The sequence below is a fragment of the Podarcis filfolensis genome (genome assembly GCF_964270895.1).
Source record: "Podarcis filfolensis genome assembly, chromosome: 6".
In the NCBI taxonomy this organism is placed as follows: Eukaryota; Metazoa; Chordata; class Lepidosauria; order Squamata; family Lacertidae; genus Podarcis; species Podarcis filfolensis.
In genome coordinates, this window is record NC_139609.1 from 29,994,011 (window position 1) to 30,019,320 (window position 25,310).

At 42.5% G+C, this 25,310-nt stretch overlaps 1 protein-coding gene and 1 long non-coding RNA gene across 2 annotated transcripts in view; both read left to right on the plus strand.

The window, feature by feature from the left end:
- Nucleotides 1-25,310, plus strand: part of LOC310765608 — a 115,078-nt gene that overhangs the window by 65,579 nt on the left and 24,189 nt on the right. The gene's annotated exons all lie outside the window — the stretch shown is intronic.
- On the plus strand, nucleotides 220-24,795 carry SELENOF (selenoprotein F). The gene is made up of 5 exons (XM_083620789.1): nucleotides 220-372; nucleotides 2,411-2,578; nucleotides 19,164-19,227; nucleotides 23,196-23,245; nucleotides 23,846-24,795. The coding sequence occupies exons 1-5, from the start codon at nucleotides 304-306 to the stop codon at nucleotides 23,975-23,977; spliced, it is 483 nt and encodes a 160-aa protein (XP_083476915.1). The 5' UTR covers nucleotides 220-303; the 3' UTR covers nucleotides 23,978-24,795.

A 25,310-nucleotide genomic window follows, 5' to 3' on the forward strand; every position in this document is an offset into this window, starting at 1 on the left:
CGAGGTCCTTTGCTCCTTTTCCCGTGTTTCGTAGCGCAAGAGGCCCCCGCTCGGGTGTTTGCGGAACTGCCTGAGAAGAAGCGCCCCAGATTTTCAAAGGTTTTGAAGCGGCCCAGCAGCACCACAAAACACCCCAACTCTTCCCCTTCTTACTCTTCTTAGAAGTCATCTTGATGGTTATGGGAGCGCCTGAGCGGCACTTTACTGTTTCCTTCCGATCAGGCGGGATTTTGACGCCTTGCCGGTTGGAGGGGGGGCTATCAAGGCATTTCCGTTGGTGCCGTCGTCGGTTGGGGCGCCAACATGGCGGTGGGGAAAGGAGCAATGGGGCTCGGGCGCTGCTGGGTGTGGCTGCTGGCGGCGTGGCAGGCGGTAAGGGGATTCTTAAAACCGGGGGTCGGGAGCGACGGGGCTCCGCGTGAGGGAGTGGACGGAACCGTGAGGAGACACGGAGTCACTTGGACCCAAAACCAGACCAGGCCTGTCTGCTTGCTTGTCGTGGCACCTGGGACCATGGCCGTAGCCGGGATTTTTGTTGGGGGCGGGCAGGCCTTTTGTTAGGGGGGAGGAGAACCTCAATTAGCTATGTATTTTTATTGATTTTTAGGGGGACAGCTGCCCCTCCTTGCCCCCACCCCACCCCTTGGCTACGCCCAAGCGTGAGACATCTGTTTCTGAATAAACAGCCGCAGGTTCAAATCGCGGATTTGTTCCCCTTGGTTTTCTCACCTTCCACCGTGCAGGAGCGCTAGCTTAAAGAAAACAATTGTGTGTGTGCATATAGACATGGGTGCAGCGGGGGGGGGGGGCAGACCCTCAAAAATTATTGAACAAACTGTGGTTCCCCCCCCCCCGAAAAAAGCAACAGAAGCAACAGACGATTTGGGCGAACGCAACAATTTTTTCAGCCTTCCCCAAAAAAACCTACGCCCATGTATATATAGATATCTCCCTGGTTTAACTGGCCGTCCTTTTCTCTCCCCCTTGAAATGTTAGCCTCGCTGCAGATCGTGTATTAGAAAGCTTATGCCGTGGCTGATATGCGAATGTGTGCAATAACCTAGAAACACGCCCCATGGAAGGAAACTGCTCAAGCCGGTAGCAGTTACCAATGTAACCCGTAATGGCTGAGATTCAAGTCTACGTGTTACAAACAGGATATGAAAGTGAGGAGCTTAATGGCAACTTAAACCGAGGTTGTGGACGCAACAACAGAATGTCTGGGCGCACTTTTTTATAACTAGAATACAAAGCTGGAAATGAATGAACTGCAACTAAAATACTATGTTCATTTTTCATGTGCTCTAGTCCTTTCCCTGTCCACCCCCCTAATATTCTTAAGGGGTCTGTTCTCCAGTCTTCAGAGAGAAGCTGGAAGCCAGGAAGCAGAAAAAAAACTCTCCTTTTCTTCCACTGCAGTTTTAATCTGAAATCATAGATGCAGTACTGCTCCTGGAGCTCAGAAACAGATTGTGGTAATGAAATTTCCAGTTGCAAAATGCACCTAAAACGATGGGAGTTTCGAACACTGCGTGTTACGTTCTAAGAGACCCAGGTTCGAAGCCCTTCTTAGCTATAAAGCTCACTCAGCATAGCCTGCTTTGCAGTGTGGGGTTGTTGTTTTTTATCGTAAGTTCATCGGTTAAAAAAATGAATGGATGCCAATTCTGAACATTGAGCAAAGTTGAAATCTTTGGACATTTTGTGTTTTTAAAATAGACCTCACTCTCTCCCCGCTCCGCCCTCATCATCAGCTGTCATGATACTATAGACATCAATGAAACTTGTGACGATTGTAAGGCATTAGTGCCTGTTTTTGAAATGAGAAAAAATTAAGAACAAAGTATCAATTTAGTTTAGCAACTTTAGTAGCTGTTAAACCAAAATGCCAACATTACCTGTCTTTCTTTTGCTCTCCTCTAGCTCTGAAGAGTTACCACAAATTTGTAATATGTGTTAACTGAACAGTTTAAATTATGTTGATCCATAATACGGGGGTTGTCAAAAGCCTGTTTTCTTTACAGTCTTCAACTTGTAACACCATGCACTCATTCCCCTATTTTAATAATTTACAGCACTTTAAATGCACTTTTTCTGGGAACTAATTCACATTGTGTCCAGTGGTGCTAAATCAAACTTGTATTTAGCATTGTCACTGTAATACATTATATTCCTATTTGTGTTTATGGCTAGCATTTAGGTATGCACTTTGTGCTGTTTTGTTTTACAGTTTGTGATCTTTGTACATATCTTCAGCTAAGTGCCATTGCATAGATTTTTCAGTGATGAAGTGAGCTCAACTCCTTAAAGAAAAAGCTGTGTTATGAAGTGATGGTTTGTTACACTTTAGAATGGTATGGTTGTTCATTCAGATTTTTAAGTGAATTGTACAAATCTTAATTGCTTTTAGGCATCAGTATATGGAGCAGAATTATCATCAGAGGCCTGCAGAGAGCTGGGCTTCTCCAGTAACTTGCTGTGCAGTTCTTGTGACCTTCTTAGCCAGTTTGGCTTAAATGAGCTAGAGCCATTCTGCAGAAAGTGCTGCCAAGAAGAAGCCCAGTCTGAAACCAGAAAGGTAGGTTGAATAATTAGATTTGAAGACCAGGACTATTATTTAAAGTGTGTTAACATGAATGAATTCCAGACCTAAAGCTAATTGTTTTATTGTATTTTTTTAGCAGCCATTTTAATACCGGTTGTTGACATGGTTCTTCTGTTAATGTTATCTGTGATTGAGTCCCTTAATTCATGAATGTCACAACCCTCTCTATCTTCTGTCTGCTTTCTGCATCTTGAAAAATTGAGGTATATTGCAGGCTTGAACAGAAGGGAAATGCACAATTAGTGAGGGAAAGGGTGGGCAGTTTCACAATTGCAGAAATGTTAATTTTATATCACTGACTTTGGTTAAGGGGTTTGGTAAAAGGGCTTGTTTTAGTATTATAACTATGTATTTGTCAATTTATATACTGGTTTACTGCCATGATGGATGGGGGAATTTGGAAAAGTTCCAGCTGCGTGATCATTTTCCTTCCCACCCCTTGTGTGGTGTGTATGTGTGTAGTTTGTTGTCTCTACAATATTCTTTCTGAGCTGTCGTGATCAGAACTGGACGCAGTAAATCCAAATCTGCTCACACCATAAATTTATATAAAGGCATTGGGATACCGGCAGTTTTATGCCTTGCACAAAATGTGAAGAGTTCTTGTTCTGTTTGTACTGTTTTGTTGATAACAACAACCACCCAAAACTCTGTGTGGGGCCAAGTGAGGTTCCATTTTCCATTCCTAATGCTGTACTTTGAGTACCTATACTTATTGGTTCCAATGTAAATACATAATAGCATTCAGCAATACACAGACACCATAATATAATAATTAGCATCCGCTTTGCAATATAGATGCAAATTGACATTCCTATTCACATGATATCGTTAAAGAAGGCTCCATCAGAAGCCCTGCATCCAAATATGCATTGCCATACAAGTGTGCAGATGTCTGTCCACATCGATCTGCACATGGGGTTCCAAACTGAGTAATGGAGTCTTTGCACAGAAGTGACCTTCCTGTACATCCTGTGCTCGATTGACCAAGCAATATTTGCAATAGATGTAGTGTCTGAAAGGATTGTGTTGCTCAGGTTAATATCTGCAAAATAAACCTCCACAAAGTTAATGAGTCCAATGGGTCTGATTTATACTTTGGGAAATCTATTCTTATTTTGAAATTTCCAAATGTTTGTTGAACAGTTTTACAAAAAGGAAATAAACTTTGAGAGCATCAGAAACACCTTGGATAAGTATTTTTTAAAAGTCTTGCTGTTATATGAGCAAGGAATAGAGGTTGAAACCATCAGGCTGTTAAGACTTAATGAAGCCACTGGTTCTAGAACACCAACTGACTGGATTTTTTTTGTTACAGTACATGGTATTTTGTGCTTTTGAAGGAATTTTGGGAAATCTACATGTCTTATGAAAATTCTACTGCTTGCAGACTCTACAGGATGCTATCATGGAATTACAGAAATCTTGGGAATATATTTGTATTATTTGGCTAAAATTGGTACTGCACAAATATTAAAATTGCACACAGCATATAATCTAAGAAGAAAGACCTGCACATTAAAAAAGGGAAGAGGATTCTAATCTTGCAGCTCAAACAATCTGTGGAGATGTTTTCCCCAAAAGGATTTGGGAAGCTATAGGTAATTGTAAATAATTATTTCAAATATGGAATCCGAAATAGCTTCCTGTGCTAGAAAGTATATAGTATATTCATTCATTCACACTTCTATGGAAGTAGCAGTCAAATGCTCTACTATGGAAGTAGCTGTTCAGAAAAGTAATTGAAAAGTAATTGAATCAAATACTAGAGATGCTCATTGGGTATGTTTTAAAAAACCCTTTTAAATCCTTGGTGTTAAACCCCAATACTATTAAACTAAAATATCCATAGGCTAGAATTCATTTTGCAGAAAGTGAACAGGAAGCAAATGGGGAGCGGCAAAGGAAGGTTTGGGCCCAGAAAACACATGTCCTCTGATGCCAACTTCTGTCACCAACCCCAGGATCACTTCAACAGCAAACTGGGGCTGCCCCTTCACAAACCAGAAGTGGCATGTGAATTGGACTTGGAAGATGCATTCCCTCTGACTCCAATTCTCCACCCTGCTATCAGTGACGACAAAGTACAGCTGCACTTCTGCTAACATAGAAAAAATGACAGTATGCAAGTTGAGGGGGGAATGAGCTAATCTGAAGAATTTTTCTGTTTTAAATTGCTGCAATAATTGCATTTCCTGTGGATTTTCACGCGTGCTCTCTCCTCTTCTACTTGTATACATCGTCATTTAAGCAGCAGTCATTTAGCTAGGGTGTGTGTGTCCCAATTTATTCCCACTGAGAATCAACAACATCTAACCTGCTAATTTTAGTAGATGAGTTCTCCATATTCATTATACTGAGGGTGCCCTTTGGGTATTCCTGTTGATTCAGGGAAGGTCTTCAATCAAGTGCCCTTCAATTGTATGCTCATTGTTTCAGAAATCCTCTGCTCCAGGGTGCAGCATTTGTCATGAAGAACTTATTTATAGAGACTTCAGAGCTGCATTACTTACAAATGGAAGCTTCTCTGAATATTTTATCTTGAAAAGAGGCATGAGACTAGACTATCTGCCATCTTCATTATTTTCAAGAACTGAATCCTGACAGTTTTTATCAAACAAATGTCCTGTGAGCAACAGAAGGAAACATTGGCCTTTGCAGATAATCTATTGTTGCTTTATATCCAAGTGCCTTCACTTAATTCAGATGTGGGGATCTTAGCTAGAATCGCTACATTGTTGGGTGCAACTTCAACTCGTTCAGCTTCAGAATGAGTTGTTTTGATTAGAAAGAAGAATTAAGTTTGAGCAAACAGTTATCCATACTTATTCATCCCTTTTTACCACGGGCATACCAATTCATCTGGCATACTTGGCATGGCAAGCATCCCTCTCTCCTCTCTTGAGGACTCTGAGGAATCCAGTGTACAGAGCTTCCTTGCTTCCTGTTCCTCTTGTGGATTACTTCCGTTCCTTTTGGTAATTTTCTTTTTTCTCTCTCCCCACCCACTTCCTACATACCAACACCTGAGGGCCATCAGTTTTTCATGCCAAAGGTCTGAACTGATGGCTTACAGAGGGATGTTTTTCTCCCTGCTGGCTGCTCCCACCTGCATTTCTCATCTTTATTCTAGAACAAAATCAGTGGATACAGAGACTGCTATGCATGCACACACCCCTCTGACCAACCAAATCACAGCATAAGTGCTCCTATGTTGCACATTGGGGGAAATTTTGGGACTGGAAATTGCCACCAGATATTTTTGCTCTGACTATTTCCAGGAGCGCTTTAGGAAATTTTGAAAGAACAAGCATGCCGTGGTTGCAGTAACGACAACAGTGCGACTTTGTTCCAGAGAACAGCATGCTTTACAAATGGTGAACAGTCAGGACTTTAAGGTTAATCAAAACGGATGACTGAGAGCATGCAAGTGCATTTCTGCTGACCTTTCACACTCCCTGACTCCCATGCCTTTCTGGGTTGGTCCTCCATTCCGCTCTGTGAACTGTATTGTTTTAAGAAGGTTTTAAAACAAATCATGTTTGACTTGAAAGAGGCCTTGCTAAGTGCTAATTCAATAAAGTTGATGATATGAGGTCAGGCTGGTCAGAGCAAGCATCAAGAGAGTAACAAGCATAATTAACATTCTTACAAATTGAGTAAGAGGGGATATTTCTTACAAGAGTCCATTGTTTCATGACAGCTACGGTTGCTGAAGTGGCTTCTTACATGGGCTTTCTGTAATTTATCAAATACTCAAGCAGAGCACCCTAATGTGCCCGACTGGACCCTTGTGGTCCCTTCCAGTTCTATGATTCTGTGACTTGGAGACAGAGGGGAGGGAGGAGAGAAGAAGGAATTGGAGAAGAAAAATGCTTTGTTCTCATCATGAGAATCATCCTTCTCCCACTTCTGCTGCCTGAAGATTAACTGCAGCTCTAGTCACCGCCAAAAGAAGGATGAGTTCAGGTTACAGAAGCAAAAGATGGCAAAGGGAGCCGAGCTGTTCTGGTCATTTATGATCACTCTCAGAGAACCAGGGTGTGCTTTTTAGGGACACAGAAGACGGGTTCTTCAGGAACTACAGTGAGAGAAGCAGCAGAGGCTGCCGGCTACCAGTTGAGACTGCTGATCTGCTTGTTAGCAAACCAGTCCTCCGAAGCTGCATTGTATGATTTGTGTGATTCACACGCCTGTCTGTGAGGAGCATGAGAAGGGAAGACAGGCTTGTCTCTCTTCCGGAATGAGACTGTAAAACTGTGCTTTCACTTTTATGCTGTGGGTTCCTCTGCTCTCGGAGTTAAGAGAGAGCACCATGATTGCTTGTCTGTATAGTCTGTAAATAAATTAGTAGTTTAGAACTACAATGTCTCTAACTTCTTGCTGTGTTAAGCCAGAAGGATAGTGTGCTTACTGTACACCAGCTGGTGTAGGTCGCTGGGAGCGCCCTGGAGAAGAAGGGAATGCCTTTTCCAGAGCTACGCTCACCGGGGTACGTCAAGAGGAATGGGGGCTACAGACACCCCAGGGCGTTTTCTCCCAGCACTGCTTTGGTGCACAGTGGATCTTTGGGTCTGGTTATAGGGGAGTTCAAAGAGGTGTGGCTGGGGAGGATGCTGTGAGGACACATGGAAAAGCCTGCCAGGCTGAATTAGTTCTGTGGATCATTGCCATAATCTCTTTTTTAAAAAAAATGTTAAATTTATAAATAATAATTATAAAACTATCGGGTAAATCTTGGCTGTCCTAAATATGTTTACTTGAAAGTAATTTCTGCTGAGCTGAGTAGAACTTTCTTCCTGGTAAGTGTGCTTGGCTTGCCTTTTATGCTAAGCCTTAAATTGTCAGAGAGCTGTTCACCTAGACCTAGTTCACATGGCCTTGGCTTACTGAGAACATGGAGTTCATAGTACTTTGGCCCTCTCATGGCCTTTTTGCTGCCACACTAAGTCATAGTTTAGCTTAGCATGTCATCTGAACCAGGCTCTTGGTTAAGCGCTCTTCTTTGACTACAGCTTGTGGTAAGTCAAGAGTTAACCACTAGTCCCAGTTTGGACAACACATGATGTGATAAACCTTGGCTTGACTTAGCACAGCAGCACAAAGCTCATGGAGGCTTTCAACTGTAAATCTTTTTAATAAATGAAATCCTCCAGCACACTTTTGAGAAATAATTGACAGTACTAATATTTGAAGAAATTATTCTTCCATGGAAAGAGATAATGGGTTGTGTTCAACGTAGCACTAAGTAAATCCTTGTTCTAGCAAAGAGACTTCCACTTGCCCACTAGGACTTCTGCACCCTCCTTCTCCCTCTCTCAAATTTTTTCTGGGGGGTTACCCGAGCCCTTTGGATCAGATCTGAGAATGCAAGGGGAGGGTACACATGATGGGGGAGGAGAGGGAGCGAAGCCCTGCTGTGTAAGCAGAAGTTGCATTTGCACAAGGATTTAATTGAATACAGTCCTAAGGTTTTTAAATGAAAAAGTGTTCATTTCAAATACTTGTTTGACCACCCTTCATCACTAAGCTGTCCCAGAGTGCACCATATGGAAACAGTTAAAGACCAATAAAAGCAGTTATACCATGGAGATAAGAGTTCCTCAAAAAGCAGATTTAAAGTAAACTATTACAGTCGTACCTTGGAAATCAAATGGAATCCGTTCCAGAAGTCTGTTCAACTTCAGAAACTTTCAGAAATCAAAGTTCGCCTTCTGATTGGCTGCAGGAAGCTCCTGCAGCCAATTGGAAGCCCCATCAGATATTCAATTTCCAAAAATAGTTCACAAACCGGAATAGTCACTTCCAGGTTTGCTGTGTTTGGGAGGCAAAATGTTCGAGAAATACGCCATTCGGAAACCAAGGTAAGACTGTATTTGATTACATTTGTAAGGCTGTCAAGAAAATATAAGCCTTCTAAACAAAAAGCAAGGTGCAGTTAAATCCATACTTCCTACTATGAATTATTTGGATCACTGCAGGTTCAAGGCCTATCTGCCCTGTACTTCATTTCCACTCTGTTTTTGTATACCAAATATGCCCCATTCCAGTGATCTGTGCATATGAACTGGCTTCCTCACACATGCTTTGTGAAGAACTGTGGGCATAAATCACATACATACTTGAGTGTCTCCATATTCTTGTACAACTAATTGCACTTAATGCCACATAGGACTGCAGCTGGATTGAGGTGTTGACCCTGTAAGTACTAGCAATTTTCCATTGATGTTAGTGAAGGCAAGGCTTTATCCTCTTATACTGAAATGCCCTTTGCTCCATGCAAAGAAGAAAATATTGCAGTAGCAATAAACAGTTACAAAGAATTGTCCTAACACTGGCAAATTTGCTCCAAACAATGCACTGACGACTTCCAGCGTCCGGAAATCCTGTATCCAATTTCAGACTAATTCAGAAAGTTGCTTTAGCAGCATTACTTTAGACAGCTGCACGTTGTAAGCCAGTGCAGAATGATGCTGGTTTCTGAAACACGGAAAGATGAAATGGAGGCGAAGGTAACTGTGCATGAAATTGTAGTAGTAGAAGAAATTGCCAACATTTTGCAGTTGCTGAAAATAGCTGCACTTAGGAGTGTCTGTTACCCTATATCATCTGATTGAATCAAAGAAGCTTGTGTCCTTAATTGCAGGTAAATATGATTGTTAGGAGAAGCCGGGCGCTCTTATGTTTTGGTTGTGAATTGTACTAAAGTTGCATATAAAAATGCATAGTGCTCCTAAATCTGTAGAACCCACTGAAGCAATTTTAGCAAAGCTATTACATACCATTGTCAGTAACATCTCTTATTTACTAAATTATCACTTTGTGTTTTTGTAAAAACGGGAAGATTTCCACCAAAAGAGCAGCAATCTAAAGATATTCCAAGTCAACTTTTACAAATAGTGTTTTTTCTTAAAACCAAGCTATGTCTTTGTGCAGGTGGCTGCTGTCATCTCCACTTTCATGGATGGCAAACAAGAACTTAAGGGCCTTGCTTGAGATTTTGGGGACGACAGCCCTAGCAGAGCTATATGAGAAAGGGTTGTAGCTCAGCTAATGGTCATTGGCTGCATTTGGACATCACAACAAATCACTTTTGTGGTGCGTGGTTCCCATTCTGGCTCCCATGCTTTCCTCCTCCTCCCCCAGCACAGCCGCTTTGGTTGAAATATGCCCAGTTCAAACCATGGTTTATAAAGCAGACTCATTTCAGCAAACCATAGTTACGGTACACTACAGTACAGTGGTGCCTCGCAAGACGAAATTAATCCGTTCCGCGAGTCTCTTCGTCTTGCGGTTTTTTCGTCTTGCGAAGCATGGCTATTAGCGGCTTAGCGGCTATTAACGGCTTAGCGGCTTTAAGAAAAAGGAAACAAACTCGCAAGAACTCGCAAGACGTTTCGTCTTGCCTTGCGAAGCAAGCCCATAGGGAAAATCGTCTAGCGAAGCGACGCAAAAACCGAAAAAACCTTTCGTCTTGCGCGTTTTTCGTTTTGCGAGGCATTCGTCTTGCGGGGCACCACTGTATAGGGTATTATTATTATTATTATTATTATTATTATTATTATTATTATTAGTGTCATTATTATTATTATTATTTGTACCCCGCCAATCTGACTGAGTTGTCCCAGCCACTCCGGGCAGCTTCCAGCATATATAAAAACATAATAAAACCTTAAAGCTTCCCTATACAGGGCTGCCTTCAGATATCTCCTAAATGTTATATAATTACTCATCTCCTTGACATCTGAAGGGAGGGCATTCTACAGGGTGGGCACCACTACTGAGAAGGCCCTCTTCATGGTTCCCTGTAGCTTTACTTCTTGCAATGTGGAACTGCCAAAAGGCCCTTGGTGTGTCCAGGCTGAACAATGGGGGTGGATATACTCCTTCAGATATACTGGGCCAAGGCCATTTAGGACTTTAAAGGGTCAGCACCAACACTTTGAATTGTGCTCAGAAACGTACTGGGAGCCAATATAGGTCTTTCAAGACCAGTGTTATGTGGTCTTGGCAGCCATTCCCAGTCACTAGTTTAGCTGCCACATTCTGGATTCATTGTAGTTTCTGAGTCACCTTCAAAGGTAGCCCCACTTGAAGCGCATTGCAGTAGTCCAAATGAGAGATGACCAGATAAATATGGTTATGTCCCTGGCTAATTGGGAATCAGAAGCAAATACTTACTGACTCTTTGTCACAGCTGCACTGGTGGTCAAGGCAGGAACATGGAACAGCAGAGAGAGGCTAGTCTTGCTCCCATCATGATAAATTATTGTTTATTGTGATGTCTGAATTACATACTGAGAGCAATCAGATGGTGTTGATGCATATGTGAGCTGAGCCTTGGAGCAACCTGGAGTTGATCTAGGTGATTCAACATGCTTTTCATAAGGGCCCAGTCTTGGGTATGACTTCACACTTGATGAACTAGTTCACAGTAGCTGTCATTTTTCTGTTGCAAATTTATATCCAGGTGGTGGTGTACTAATGAAGAGCAATTTATCAGGCATCTGAATTGAATAAGGATCCTTAAACTCGTAAAGGGGATAGCAGTGCTCATGGAGTGGTGGCAGAACTTAGTATGAGCTTGTCCCCACAAATGTGTAGGTCTTACACATAAGTAGCATGCCTGAGCTGGGCTGTGTATGCCGTAGAAACTTAATAGAAGATATGTGCGCCTCTTTCCTTTTTGGCACAGCATTCATCTCCTTAAGAACTATCTCTTAAGTAGCGTCACACCAAGCAATAAATAATAAGGTTTTTTTGGCAGGCACAAATGTTCTGAATAACCCATGGCAAAACAAGTAATCTTAAAGAGAAGTCTAATTTTGGAAAACAGAACATAAATTCACCGGGGGGGGGGGTGGACTACAAAACCAGCAGCCCTGACTTAAATGGCTGTTGGTTAAGTTGGAGGAAGTTTCTTAATACAAGGTTTTTTTTTAGGAAATTGCCATTCTGCAACCTTTTATAGAGGCAAACACTATTTTATATGGTACAAGATATTGACATTTATTGGGAGGATAATGCTCATTGCTGTTGTTTTAACTTTTGATAAGTGTATTTAGGGGGTTGCCTGTACTACAGTAGAGCCAGAAAAATATGAAACAATTCTAACAGAAGATGGTCGGGCCTGGTGGACTGAACCCCTAACTTTGGTATTATTTGTTTAGTTATTGAATTTCCTTCCTTTCAAAGGAGACCAGGGTAGCAATTTTTCTATTCATATGGCTTCAGGTACTACTGGCTCTTGGGCCAAAAGGCATGTTACAGTCATTGGTCAGAATCCCAGTGGTTGTGGTCTGATCCTGCACATGGAGCTTTCAGCTACCTCTTCAGTAGAAGCCTTCCTTCCCAAAGATTGAACAGCATTATTGGGTGGCACCCCATGAGGTGCAACAGCTTGTTGCCACAATGAAATATAATCACTGCTGGTATGTCGGGAGGACAGTTTGATCACAGCTATACTGTCAGGGGTCCTTTACCTTTTTTATATATAGAATATGTAGTCATACCTCTGTAGACATATCCCTCTGGATACTTAATCTTCGGGTTACAGCCGCAGCAAACCACGTGCACATACACAGATGCACTCAATTGCACCGTGTGCAGAAGCGCACCTCTACGTAATTTTCGGGGTGCGAACAGACCCCCAGAACGAATTAAGTTTGTATCCGGAGGGTCCACTGTATATAGAATACAGCCTATGTCCTGTGTCTGCAGCATCTGGATTTAAAGTTACCTTATACAGTGGTACCTCTGGTTAAGAACTTAATTTGTTCCAGAGGTACATTCTTAACCTGAAACTGTTCTTAACCTGAAGCACCACTTTAGCTAACGGGGCCTCCCGCTGCCGCCGCACCACCCCCGCCCAATTTCTGTTCTCATCCTGAAGAAAAGTTCTTAACCCAAAGTACTATTTCTGGGTTAGTGGAGTCTGTAACCTGAAGCGTCTGTAACCCGAGGTACCACTGTATTTTCCCTCCCTCCCCTCCCCAGTCTTAATCATTTTCGATTTAGGAAGATGGTTCTGATGTTGATGTAACAATTCTTTAACACGTTGGTGGCTTTAAAATATTTTTCCTTTTATGCATTAGTCAGCAGTCAGATTAGTGTGATGTCTTCCTTGAGCTTGCTTTCCAGGGAGATTTGTGCTGCAGGGTATGCCTGAAGCTAACTTGCTTGCTGCGCTTGGAACTGTGACATTTGGTCGGTTGTTCAGCTCTGTGGACCAAGGCTCTCCAGATAATTGCAGAAGAGCTCAAGGAAACAAGAACGCCGCTAAAAATGAATCCCCCTACCCTTTCTTATATATATATTTTAGGCAACTTTCAGTTTCTTGCCTTCATTTCACTGGAAATATAGCAAGCAATGAAGATGTAAAAGGTTCAGTATTAGGGTTGCCATACGTCCAGAATTTCTCAGACATAGCCAGAATACAGCTGTGTCTGGATGGAAATCGCTTAAATGTCTGGGAAAATCCGGACGTAAGGCAACCCATGTTGGCAGTGTTGTTTTTGGCAATTTCCCTTAAAAATAGCTCAAATTTTGCCAAAACCTTTGTGTCCAGATTTCTACTTTTTGAACTATGGGAACCCAACTCAGTATAGACATAACGTGGCCAAATCCCAAGCAAATAAGGAGGACGTGGTTCTTCCTCTTCCCTACACAGTTTCCTCTTACAGCTTTTGCTCTAAGAGTTCTGCAACTGAAGACAGCTGGCTTTTCAAGCTGAATGGCAGCCTCTTTCTTTGGTAGGAGAAAGAGCAGCAGGGAAATGGAAAGCAAAGTTCTGGCTCTGAGTGTGTTCTCTTATATGCACATGTACACTCCTTTAAACCTTACACATAATGCTGCTTGTCTTGGGCAGTTAAGTAAGCTGTCAGACTTGTTCCCCTGTTGGACATGTTCACACCCTTGCGCCTTTTTTTGAAAAAAAAAGTGGGAGGGGTGTTGCCCATTTGCTTGAACCCCATTCAGTGCTTTCACGTTCTCCTGTATGCACACACTTCTCAGAAAAGGGCAGAGGGAGCCAGAAGGAACGGTTGCCATTTGCATTCTGCTTTTTCCATAATGCAGTGCTGATGGCAACTGCCCTTTTGTCTATTCTCTGGCCTTAGAGCTACAGGAGTTAAACAGCCTGCAGAGGAAAAGAACACACTGGAGCCACTTTCAAAAGCAGTGCTAGGAAGACCCTTCTGTTTGCTCACCCAAAATAGTTCTGTTGAGAGCACCAGGGCAGCATCTGTGGGTGTTTATCATATTGGTGGGAAGTTGGCAACTTTGGGGTGGGGGGGGCACTGTGGAATTGGGAGCATGGCAGCAGACCCCGGAGTGCCAGAAAAGCGTATGAAGGGGTGGGGTGGGGGTGGAAAATGTGGGGTTTAAGCAACGCATGTAAGCAGAAAAATTGCTCCCCATCCTACCAAGGCTAATATGCCAGTATATGAAAATCCTTTTTACAATAACTTGATAAATCCACTTTTCCAGTAACTATTCACTTTCAAAAACCTATTTTGTGTAGCAAAGAGATAAAAGAGGTAGAAATATTTGAACGGCGTGGATCTTTGAGAATAACTTTATCTGGGTTGCCATGCAGTTCAGAGGAATTGATAATAGAAATGCATTTAGTGCTTTGGGCTGATTTTACTTTGAGTGACCTGATTTCACTTCATTTTAAAGTCTGTTTCATTCTGTTACACTAATTAAAATGCAGCTGTCAGCTTTAAGGATTTTGACTTTTATTTTTAGTTCTATGCAGCCTTTATGTCTCTGGGCTACTGCCAGAGGCTCTATCAAAGTAGTGGTAATTGTTCATTGGGCCAGATTCTCATCTTGCTCATGACAGTATCAATTGATAATGATCCTTCTCTCCCCACCCCCTGGTTTTCCCCAGTTGTCATATCATTATTACAAATGAAACTTTGGAATTTTATTCAGTATTTGCCTGGCGTGACCATTGCAGCTGGGAGTAAAACATGGATTTTGGGCACTCATATAGCTTCATTTTATCCGGCTTATGGATAAAATGAAGAACACCTAAAAACATAGAAAAAATAATAAGTAAAAAACAATTATGCAACTCCTCCCATTTGTCTCTGTTTGCCTGCTCTTTCCCAGAAACCAAAATGGTAGCTCCTTTGGTAACGGGTTGTCTTTTATGTTACATACTAGCCATATATTTACCAGAATTTTAGTCAGGAGATTTTCATGCTAACCAAAACCGATGAAAGTTGGAGTCCAGCGACATATGGAAGGCTAAAGTTCTTTAATTGATGTGTAAATTCTCAAATGTGTGCATATATTTACTTGTACATTTATTTTGTGGATTAATTCAGATAAATGTGTGTACTTTCAGTTTCTGAGTGATAAATGTTGCTTTCCAGTGCTACCTGTTACTTGGCTTACATGCTACTTATTCTTCTGCTAGTATTTTCTGCTTTGCTATTTGGAATTTGAATAAGAAATTTGGAATTTTTGCTAATTACAAGGGACACGGGTGGCGCTGTGGGTTAAACCACAGAGCCTAGGGCTTGCCAATTAGAAGGTCGGTGGTTCGAATCCCCGCAACGGGGTGAGCTGCTGTGGTTCGGTCCCTGCTCCTGCCAACCTAGCAGTCCGTGACTGGACCTAATGGTCAGGGGTCCCTTTACCTTTACCTTTACATGGATTCAAGTGGTTTAGAATTATCACTTGGCCTTGACTCTTTGCAAGTGTCAATAAAAACTCAAGCTGTCATTTGTCAGTGCGAAATGCCATTGCAGTTGAAGTCTTGGTTTTTATAAAATAGCTGTCAAATATTTTGTTAATAGTCCAGCATACAGATATTACTTGGAGAATGTTTGACATAATAATTAGCAGAGAAGAATTTTCAGCAGCAAAATTGTTGCCAGTCATCCTGAGAAAAGCCAGATAGAAAATTCTCAGCACTAATATTTGTAGACGATACAAATACAAAGGGCATAGAAAGCATTTAGACTCACTCTGGGTCAAACTTGACAGTTTGCTTGTAAATCCAGATGGTGAAATATACCCAGAGAAAGGTTAATTGTTGCTTGTACACTAAGGAGTACTTAGAAATGTCAGAGTATGCGAAAAGCTGAAATAAACATAGAAACCTTAAGTATGACATTGCTTAATCACATGCACGGGAAGATTAAATTCAGCTTACTAAATTAATTCTAACTAGACTCTTGCAGCTGAAACAGCTTCAAATAAAACTTGGAGATAGTTTTATGAAAATTTCTCAAATATATTTGTAGAACTGAAGGAACATAATTATTTCCTCTTGAAGTGGAAGTCCATGCTTACTGATGGTTCAGAGTTTACTTATTCACAATGAACAGTCTTGTGAACTTCAGTATTTTTTCTTTTTTCCACCCTTTTTTATTCCTCTTCTGGAAAGAAGAATTGACTAATGCAGGTCACACAACAAGCACTTCTTCATCCCAGTCGCTAGTCACAATCCACACAATTTTTGGTGTCAAATTGAAGGACAAAATTTCAGATCTGACTTGATACTTGGTTTTAACAAAGTTGGCAGTGCTTCAATTTAGGTAAATACCAATGCTTCAAATACGTAAATGAACAGGCTTACTGAGATTGCTTGCTTTTGCAGACAAACTCTTAACTATCAGAATGATCGTACTCAAAAAGAGTAGATAGAATGGGAATTCTGGCTTAATAATTATGAAAAGTATTGCATGGGGCAAACTTTGGTTAATGGCAATAACCATTGTTGCTGTTGAAGGTTCTGCTGTGCAATGCCAAGCCAATGATTCATAAGACTACTGCCATCCATGACTTGATTGTGGATGGAGGACTTGACCTGACATGTGTAACAGAGATTTGGTTGGATGAAGCAGATGGGCCTGTCCTTGCCACTGCTTGTCCACCAGGTTTCTCTTACGCACAGCAACCCAGGCCTTGTGGGCTGGGAGGGGGAGTTGCAGTGATTTTTAGGAAGTCATTAGTTTGCACCAGGCATCCAATTAGGAAGACCCAGTTCTCTGAGTGCATGTTCTGGAAGTTGGGCAATAGGGGCAGTACAGGATTCCTTTTGGTGTACCGACCTCCCCGCTGCACCAAGGATTCCCTGCCCGAGCTGCTTCAGGTTGTGATGGATGTTCTCCTAGAGACACCTAGTTTGGTTGTCCTAGGGGATTTTAACATCCACGCCGACACAACCTTACAAGGGCCGCTCAGGACTTCGTGGAAAGCATGGCCTCCATGGGGCTGTCCCTGAATAAGTCTGGCCCAACTCATAGCCACAGACATGCCTTAGACCTGGTGTTCACCTCTTATGGATGTTGGTGATCTAACATTAAGTAAAAGCAAAACTAAAGAAGTTCCATGGTCAGATCACTTCCTGGTGCAACTGGACTTCTGCGCGACCCTTCCCCACTGCAAGGAGGTGGGACCGATTCAGATGGTCCGCCCCCGCCACTTAATGGATCCAAATGGTTTCCAGAGAGTGGTAGGGGATGTTTTATCCCATGTTGATGGCCTTTCAGCTGATTCCCTGGTGGCCCACTGGAATGTGGAGTTAACCAGGGCTATTGACTGTTTGGCTCCGAAGTGCCCTCTCCGATTGCATGGAGCCCAGACAGCCCCATGGTTTTCCACGGATCTGAGGGCAATGAAACAATCGCTGAGACGGCTAGAGTGCCGGTGGCGGATAACTCATTCTGAATCTGACCGGACACAGATTAGCGCTCAATGTTGAGCCTACCAAGTGGTGATAGCGACTATTGCATCTGCGGAAAACAGAAGCAGGAGACTCTTTCAGGTGGTTCGCAATTTAGCGGAACTGTTTTGGGGGGCAGGTGTGGAGGACTCCCTGAGTAATTGTGCCCCTGAAGGACCAGGTGCGCAGCCTGGGAGTCATTTTGGACTCACAGCTGTCCATGGAGGCACAGGTCCATTCTGTGTCCAGGGCAGCTGTTTACCAGCTCCATCTGGTACGCAGGCTGAGACCCTATCTTCCTGCGGACTGTCTCGCCAGTGTGGTGCATGCTCTGGTTATCTCTCGCTTGGACTACTGCAATGTGCTGTTTGTGGGGCTACCTTTGAAGGTGACCCAGAAACTACAACTAATCCAGAATGCAGCAGCTAGACTGGTGACTGGGAGCGGCCGCCAATACCACATAGGCTCCCAGTACGTTTCCAAGCACAATTCAAAGTGTAGGTGCTGACCTTTAAAGCCCTAAACGGCCTGGTCCAGTATATCTGAAGGAGCATCTCCACCCCCATTGTTCTACCTGGATACTGAGGTCCAGCGGCAAGGGCCTTCTGGCGGTTCCCTCACTGCGAGAAGCCAAGTTACAGGGAACCGGACAGAGGGCCTTCTCGGTAGTGGCACCCGCCCTGTGGAACACCCTTCCACCAGATGTCAAAGGGAACAACAACTACCAGAGCTTTAGAAGACATCTGAACGCAGCCCTGTTTAGGGAAGCTTTTAATGTTTGATGGATTACTGTATTTTACTATTTTGTTGGAAGCCGCCCAGAGTGGCTGGGGAAGCCCTGCCAAATGGGTGGGGTATAAATAATAAATTATTATGATGATGATATATCAATCTAGAACAAGTTAAGATGCTCTGCTGGCCTGGAGGTCCCCATTTCACCTCTCAAAAGTGTAGATGAGTGAAAGAATTGCTGCGCTTCATGGAAGCGTAGAATTGTAGAGAATTGTAGAGACAGGGACCCCAAGGGCCCTCTATTCCAACCCCTTACAATGCAGGAATCACAACACGGGGAAGCCCTGTTGTGGTGAGGGGCTGAGCCACACTCGGATTCACTGGATTACAGCAGGCCTTATTGCTAAGCCTGCTCCAGGCTGGCATAGCTCACAGCAGACCTTTGCCTGCCCACACCTTCTGCTGTGAGCAACACCACCCTACCTGTCACAGGTTTGGATTTCTCTGTCAGTTGTGGGGGGGATATTGGTTTCAACAGAATGTCAGTGCAACTGACTTTCACTGGATGCGCACCATCACATTTATGAAGATGTAACTCACCTTGCTGCATGAAGTTGTACATCTTCTGGTTCATCCAATCTTATAGGTGACTTTGCTTGGCCTACAGAATGTCTTCGTGGTCTGTGAAATGGAAAGTTAACACATAGGTGGTATTCTGGTGGTATTGTGGTCCTGCCCTTCAAACAATAACTGACTAACAACGCATTTGCTCTAGGAGCATTTAGGCTATCAACGCTGAGTCCCAGATGAATTCATTTTTAGTGAATTATTATTCTGAACAGTGATGCCACGGAAGCCACCTTCTCAGGTTGGAAAATTGGCAATTCTTCTAAATTTACTTACTTCTCTTCCTAATTTCACTGAAGCCAATAGATGCTGTATTCAGAATAGATTAGGCAGGTCATCATTCTTTCATTAGACTTTGAATTTTGAATAGCAGAGCGATAATTTTGCAACCCAATAGGAATAAAGGGGTTTCTCAAGGGACACATTACAACCCTCTTATATATACATTAGTTGTGTCATTTGTTTAATTGATTTAGTATTTTCTTCCCTAAATATATTTTTTCTGTTCTTTTGCAGCTCTATGCAGGGGCAATTCTTGAAGTGTGTGGATGAAAATTGGGGAGGTTCCCTCAAGTTCAGGGTAAGTGAATTTGTAATTTGTCCTTTTAGTTATTTAAGAATGATCACCTAAAGGAAGACCTCATTGCACCTGAATTTTTTGCATGGATCCTGAAGCAAAACCCTGTCCTATTGTGAATATACACAGATATGGCAACTTACTTTTGTGTGAAACGTATGAACTCCAAGTAATAGGAAAGGGCAGTGGAAAACACATGTCAGATTTTTTTCCCCCTAGGTGAAGTAAAAATTGAGCTGCTAATTTTTTTAAAGTAGTTTCTGAAGGTACTTTTCTCTGTTGTTTTCATTAGCCTTGTTTTTGAGCACTTGAGTACATTTTTAACAGACAAGTCATGTGAATGCAAAATGTCACATTCACTTCCTACATTTGGGACTTCATTAACCTTTTTGAACTGAATAAAGCCAGTCATTTTATGACTCTTCTGACTGGCAGATGTCTTTTTTTCCTGATGGAAGAAGTGGGTGAGATCTTGCTCATCATACGTGGAGGATAGAAACAGAAGCAGAGGAAGGAGTGAGGGTGGCAGTCCAAGGCCACCGGATTTCCCCCTTTTGTCACAAGTTTTTTCTGTGTGTGCATTATTCACAATTCTTTAAAATACCCACATGTGCATAGCCATGCTTGAAAAGAGAATCTTAATTGGAGCAGCTTTAAATTCTATTCTGCCAACTGACCCATCATCTGTGATTGATAGGTAGTGGCTTTCCTTTTTTTATTTATCAAGCATTTATTTAAAGCAGTGTTTCCCAAACTTGGGTTTCCATGGGGTTTTTTGGAGTACAGTTCCCATCACCCCTGACCACTGGTCCTGCTGGCTAGAGATGATGGGAGTTGTAGTCCAAAAAGTTTGGGAAACACTGATTTAAAGCATTTTTATTCTGCTCTTTGCTGCTTAAAAAAATCAGTAGTAAGATCGTGACCAAGCTCACACTCTAAAAGGCATAATGCACAAGGAGAAATGGGGGGGGGGGAGAGCAATCCTTTGTGCAACTTCTTAAAGTTACAGTTATAACTGCACTTCCTCTCGTCCCCCACAGCTTTATTATCGAAGCCAAGGTGCTCCTGGAGGTTGCACCCTCCTGGAAGGTCAGCCTTGCCCCATAGCAGCTAGGCTTGAAAAGAGCCTAATTGCAGCTGGCTCTGCCTCTCCCCCCCCCCAAAAAAAATGCCCCCTCTAAAAGCAGCCTCTTGGTGAAGAGGAGGTGCTGGTGTCTCCTCCCACCCTTGTTCCTGATGTAGACCTTTCCTGGTGGGTACGTGGGTACCGGTTTGTGGCTCACCTAAGGTGCCAGAATGTCTGGGGCGAGCCCTGAGGCCACCCTGTTGGTGCTTCCCCACCCCACTATATAGTCTTGGGCATGCCTCATCCTTTGAACGCAAAAGGCCATGGACTGAACCTGGGACCTTTTGTGTGCAAAGAACATGTTCTGCTGGCCTACAGCCCTTTCCCAGATGGCTCTAGTAGCTCCTTAAACTAAGCCTCATTCAGCCCTTTCTTTGTATGAAGTGGCTTGTAAGACCTGTCTTCACCCTGAGGGGTTCTTCGGCATTTTTTTTGTGGAGCTAACCCCCCGCTTTTCTTTCTATGGGGATGCAGACCATTCCTGCATTCTGCACACCTGTACAAAAATCTTCTTGCATCTCAGCTCTTCCTGTTTGTATAATTTAAGCCACATTTGTAGCTTGTAGGGGGACCAAGCAGCTGCGTTTGCCCTATCCTTTCATAGCCAGGTTGCCAGGAATTTGAGATTACACAGTGGAAGTGCTGCTTGTCAAGCTGCAGCTGCACCTCTTTGCACATTGCAGTTGGTTTTAACCAGTCCTTTTCTTCTTTAAAAAATGTTTAGGGGTACTCTCATTTTCCTACTAATATTGAAATACTGCCCCTCAATGAAGCCAAATTCAGATTCACAGAGTGTTTAGGGGTATGTGTACCCCCAGAAAAATGCAGTGGTTTTAACTGATGGTGAAAGATGGATAATAATTATGTTGTTATTTATGGAATTTCTTATTTTAATGCTGATTCTTTTCTGGGGTGGTTTCCTTGCTCTTCTTTCATATGCACACACTCTCGGGGCTAACAAATAGAACTTTAGCGGATAGGTTTTCATCTTGCATCAGTTTTTTCTCTGAGCTTTTGAAGCTCACTCATCCTCGGAAAGCTTCCCATGTTGAGAATATCTCATCAGAAAATGAAACTGTAGCAGGTTGTCTGCAGGGTGTTTTTTTTAACCAGAAGATGTCTCAATTCATTTTTCACTAGATTTAGAAAGCTGCCAGTGCTACAATATGTCTGATAGTTTAAGTTGACATCAAACATAGCAAAGCTGGTGTTAGATTTCCCCCCGCTACCCTCCTGCTTCATTTTGTTCTCCGCATAGTGTGATCTGTTCTGTCTAACATCATTGCACCACTGAAACAGAAATGTGTCAACAAAGAGGTGTGCACAACTGCTAGAAACACTAGATGTTTTTAGGCCAACATTTGACCAAGCGACTTGCAGCTCACCTGGACAACTTAACAGTGGGGCTCAGGCGAGCAGCTGAGGGACGTGTTCATCCGGCAGCTGCCATAGTGCAGAGCTTTGCAGCTACTGCATAGCTGTCAACTTTCCCCTTTTCTTGCGAGGAGTACTATTCGGAATAAGGGAATTTCCCTTTAAAAAAAAGGGAAAGGTTGCCCGCTATGATCTATTGTCATACAAGAGACATATAGGGAGAAAGAGCAAACTCCCATTGTTCTGGGCGCATTTTGCAACAGGGAATTTCATTAGCACGAGCCGTTTCTGAGCGCTGGGCGCAGTACTGCGCCTAAGATTTCTGATTAAAACTGCAGAGTGGAAGGAAAGGAGGACCTTTTTCTGCCTCCCCACTTCCAGCTACTCTCTGAAGAGCGGAGAAGAGACCCTCTTAAGAATATTAAGGGGGTGGGCAGGAGAAGGACTAGACCCTGTGAAAAATGAACATAAGATTTTAGCTGCAGCTCATTCATTTTCAGCTTTGCATTCTCGCTATAAAAAAGTGCGCCCAGACATTCCATTGTTGCACCCATAACCTGAGCTTAAGGTGCCATTTAGCTCCTAGCTTTCATATCTCCATTTCTAACACTGCACATATGCAGGGACAGGAGATAGGGAAGGGCAAATTAAACAGGAATGTGGGACCCTGTTTTTCCATCGCACCCTTTTTTAAAAAAAATAAAAATGAAAGCCTAACGATTAGTCCAGAGTGTAGTACGACTGTTTGCAATCTTTCTCCCCGGGGTGGGTCACAGCAGTTCAAAGCACAACATTAAAAACAGTTTTTATTTATTTGAAATGCTGGTTGTTTCTGCCTAGTTGCATCTGACATGTGCCTTCTTCAGGTGAGTGAAATAACTCTGGTGGGCGCAAGGGGACACAGAATGGGAAGCAAAATGTCATGTGCACATTTAACAACATTTGCTCCCTGGTAGAACAAGTATTCACTAGAGCTTAGACCTCTCGCTGCAGTTTAGCTTTGGTGATCTGTGTATATTAAAAGTCTACCAGCACATCTGGGGTGCCACAAAATAAACCCAGGAAAAGGGTTGTTCAATAAGTGTCTGGTTCTTGTTCCTGCAGATGCTGTCTATATGTGACACAAGTGGGTATTGCAAGTCTGGCCCTACCATAGGATACAAGAAGGCAGCTGCCTTGGGCAGCGGCTGTGAAGGGGCTGGGAGTTGTGCCAAAATTGTGTCATTGTGTCCTTTGCCTCAAGCAGCAAAATGTCTTGAGCCAGCCCTCTGTATTGCCATGACTTGTTCCTGTCAGGCAAGAGCAGAGGGCATAACAGGCTCTACAATTCCTTTCTGCAATATGGTAGATTTTAGACTACAATTATACATATTTCTGTGTTTCATCTCGACTTTGAATCTTGTTTATAAGGCATGAGAAGAAATGCTCATTCTGTTTAGAATAACGCTCTCTCTTTGCCTCCACATTCTAGCTTTCGTCAGGAGTGACAAGCCCAAACTGTTCAGGGGACTGCAGATCAAGGTTTGTACTAGTTTCTGTTTTTTTTAATATGAATTTAAACCTATCAAATGTTACCTTAGTATTGGAGAAAGATGTGAATTGTGCATCTGATGGGTGGAAATTTTCAGTGGAAGGGGACAGCTCAGTTGGCAGAGCAGGAGACGCTTAATCTCAGGGTTGTGGGTTCAAGTCCCACCTTGGGCGAAAAGATTCCTGCATTGCAGAGGGTTGGACTAGAATGAGCCTTGCGGTCCCTTCCAATGCTACAGTTCTGTGATCTGTAAATAACTGATTTAGCTTAGTATGGGGAGCACAACAATACTGAGTTTGTTCATCAGCCCTGAGTGCATTTTGTCTTTTAAAATAATAGCTATGCTGCTGGCAATTCATTCCGTCTGGAATCAAAGTCTTGCATACACTAGTCATAGTTTCAGAAAATCACCCTACATAGCCATACATTCAGAATGTATATCCGACCACAGCAGTTTATTCAGCCTGGAACTTATACTTGAACAATAGCAATAATTCTGAGTTACTTTTGGAAGCAAGAAAGTGAAGGTTGAGCTTGCCAGATGTGTTGAATCCAGGCAGACAGTAACTTTGGATTTCTTTCCTCTGCAGTACGTACGTGGTTCTGACCCCGTACTGAAGCTCTTGGATGACGGTGGGAACATTGCTGAAGAACTGAGTATTCTCAAATGGAATACAGACAGCGTAGAAGAATTCTTAAATGAAAAGCTAGAGCGCCTCTAAAACAAAACAAAAAAATCTTGATTATTATGTTTTGGGTTTTTTTTAAAGTTTTTATTTCTCACATCATTTTTCATCATGGTAATCTTCTCAGACAAAGTGTGATAAACCCCGGAAATCATTCCAGCTTCTGCATTAATTTCAGAGCCATCCCATACTGTGTGGTGCTCAACATCTTTTAATTAGGAGCTGAAAGCTTCAAGCACAGCACATTTGACAAATTGGCAGGCTGAACAAATGGCCTGTCCTGGTACATTTCAACTCATCTTAGTGGATGGATATCATTAATGAAATGCTTTGAGACAAATGTAATGCAAATACTGAAATTTGTAATAATTGGGTCATTTATTTTTACTGGCAAAGCTTTATTTGTCAGCTCCCAATAATTGAGATGATTACTCTGCTTTTTTAATTTTTTTAATACACTGCCACTCTTTGTACAGCCATGGGAAGTTGGAGCCAAATAATATGTTCTCTGCCTCCCAAAGAGACATCGGTTAGCATCTTTGCATTTTGTATTTCCCAGCTGTCCTTTTTATAGAACCGTTATTTGCAATACTCATAATGAATGCCTGCTCTGGAAGAAGAAGAAAAAAATCATTTGTAGTCTTGCTCTGACGGTGGAACTCGTGATCTGCAGTGACTGAAGAATGCTAGGGGAATGCACTTTAATGATGACTGCATCTAAAACCTCTAACAAAAGGCATGTGTAGGTCTGAGGTCAGGTGCACTTTCTTGGCACAGTTTAACCTTCATTCAACAGACATGAGTTCCCTGGAGGGGAAAAAGTTGGAGAGGGCAATAAAATCTGTATCACAAAATCTGTATCGAATGTCTCATTCTTCAAAACATTTTGCCTGAATGCACTTAAAGGTAACTGTTTCGCTATAGGCCAGTTTATCGAATGATTTTTATCTTGCACAACTGGGATATCTGTCAAAACGGAATGATAGCTTAAGTATAGAATCAGTTTTTAGTCGGTGATTGTACAGATTCAACAGCTTGCCCTGATGATGGCACCATGCAGTCAGGGTTGCTGGGCTGCAAGTGTTTTAAGTTCTACTGTTTCAGGTCTCTTAAATATTGTACCCAGTGTTAGAAATGGAGATAGGAAAGTGAGGAGCTAAATGGCACCTTAAACCGAGGTTGTGGGCACAACAATGAAATGTCCAGGCGCACTTTTTTATAACAAAAATACAAGGCTGAAAATGAATGAACAGTGGCTAAAATATTATGTTCATTTTTCACAGAGTCTAGTCCTTCCCCTGCCCACCTCCCTAATATTCTTAAGAGGGTCTCATCTCCAGTCTTCAGAGAGGGGCTGGAAGTGAGGAGG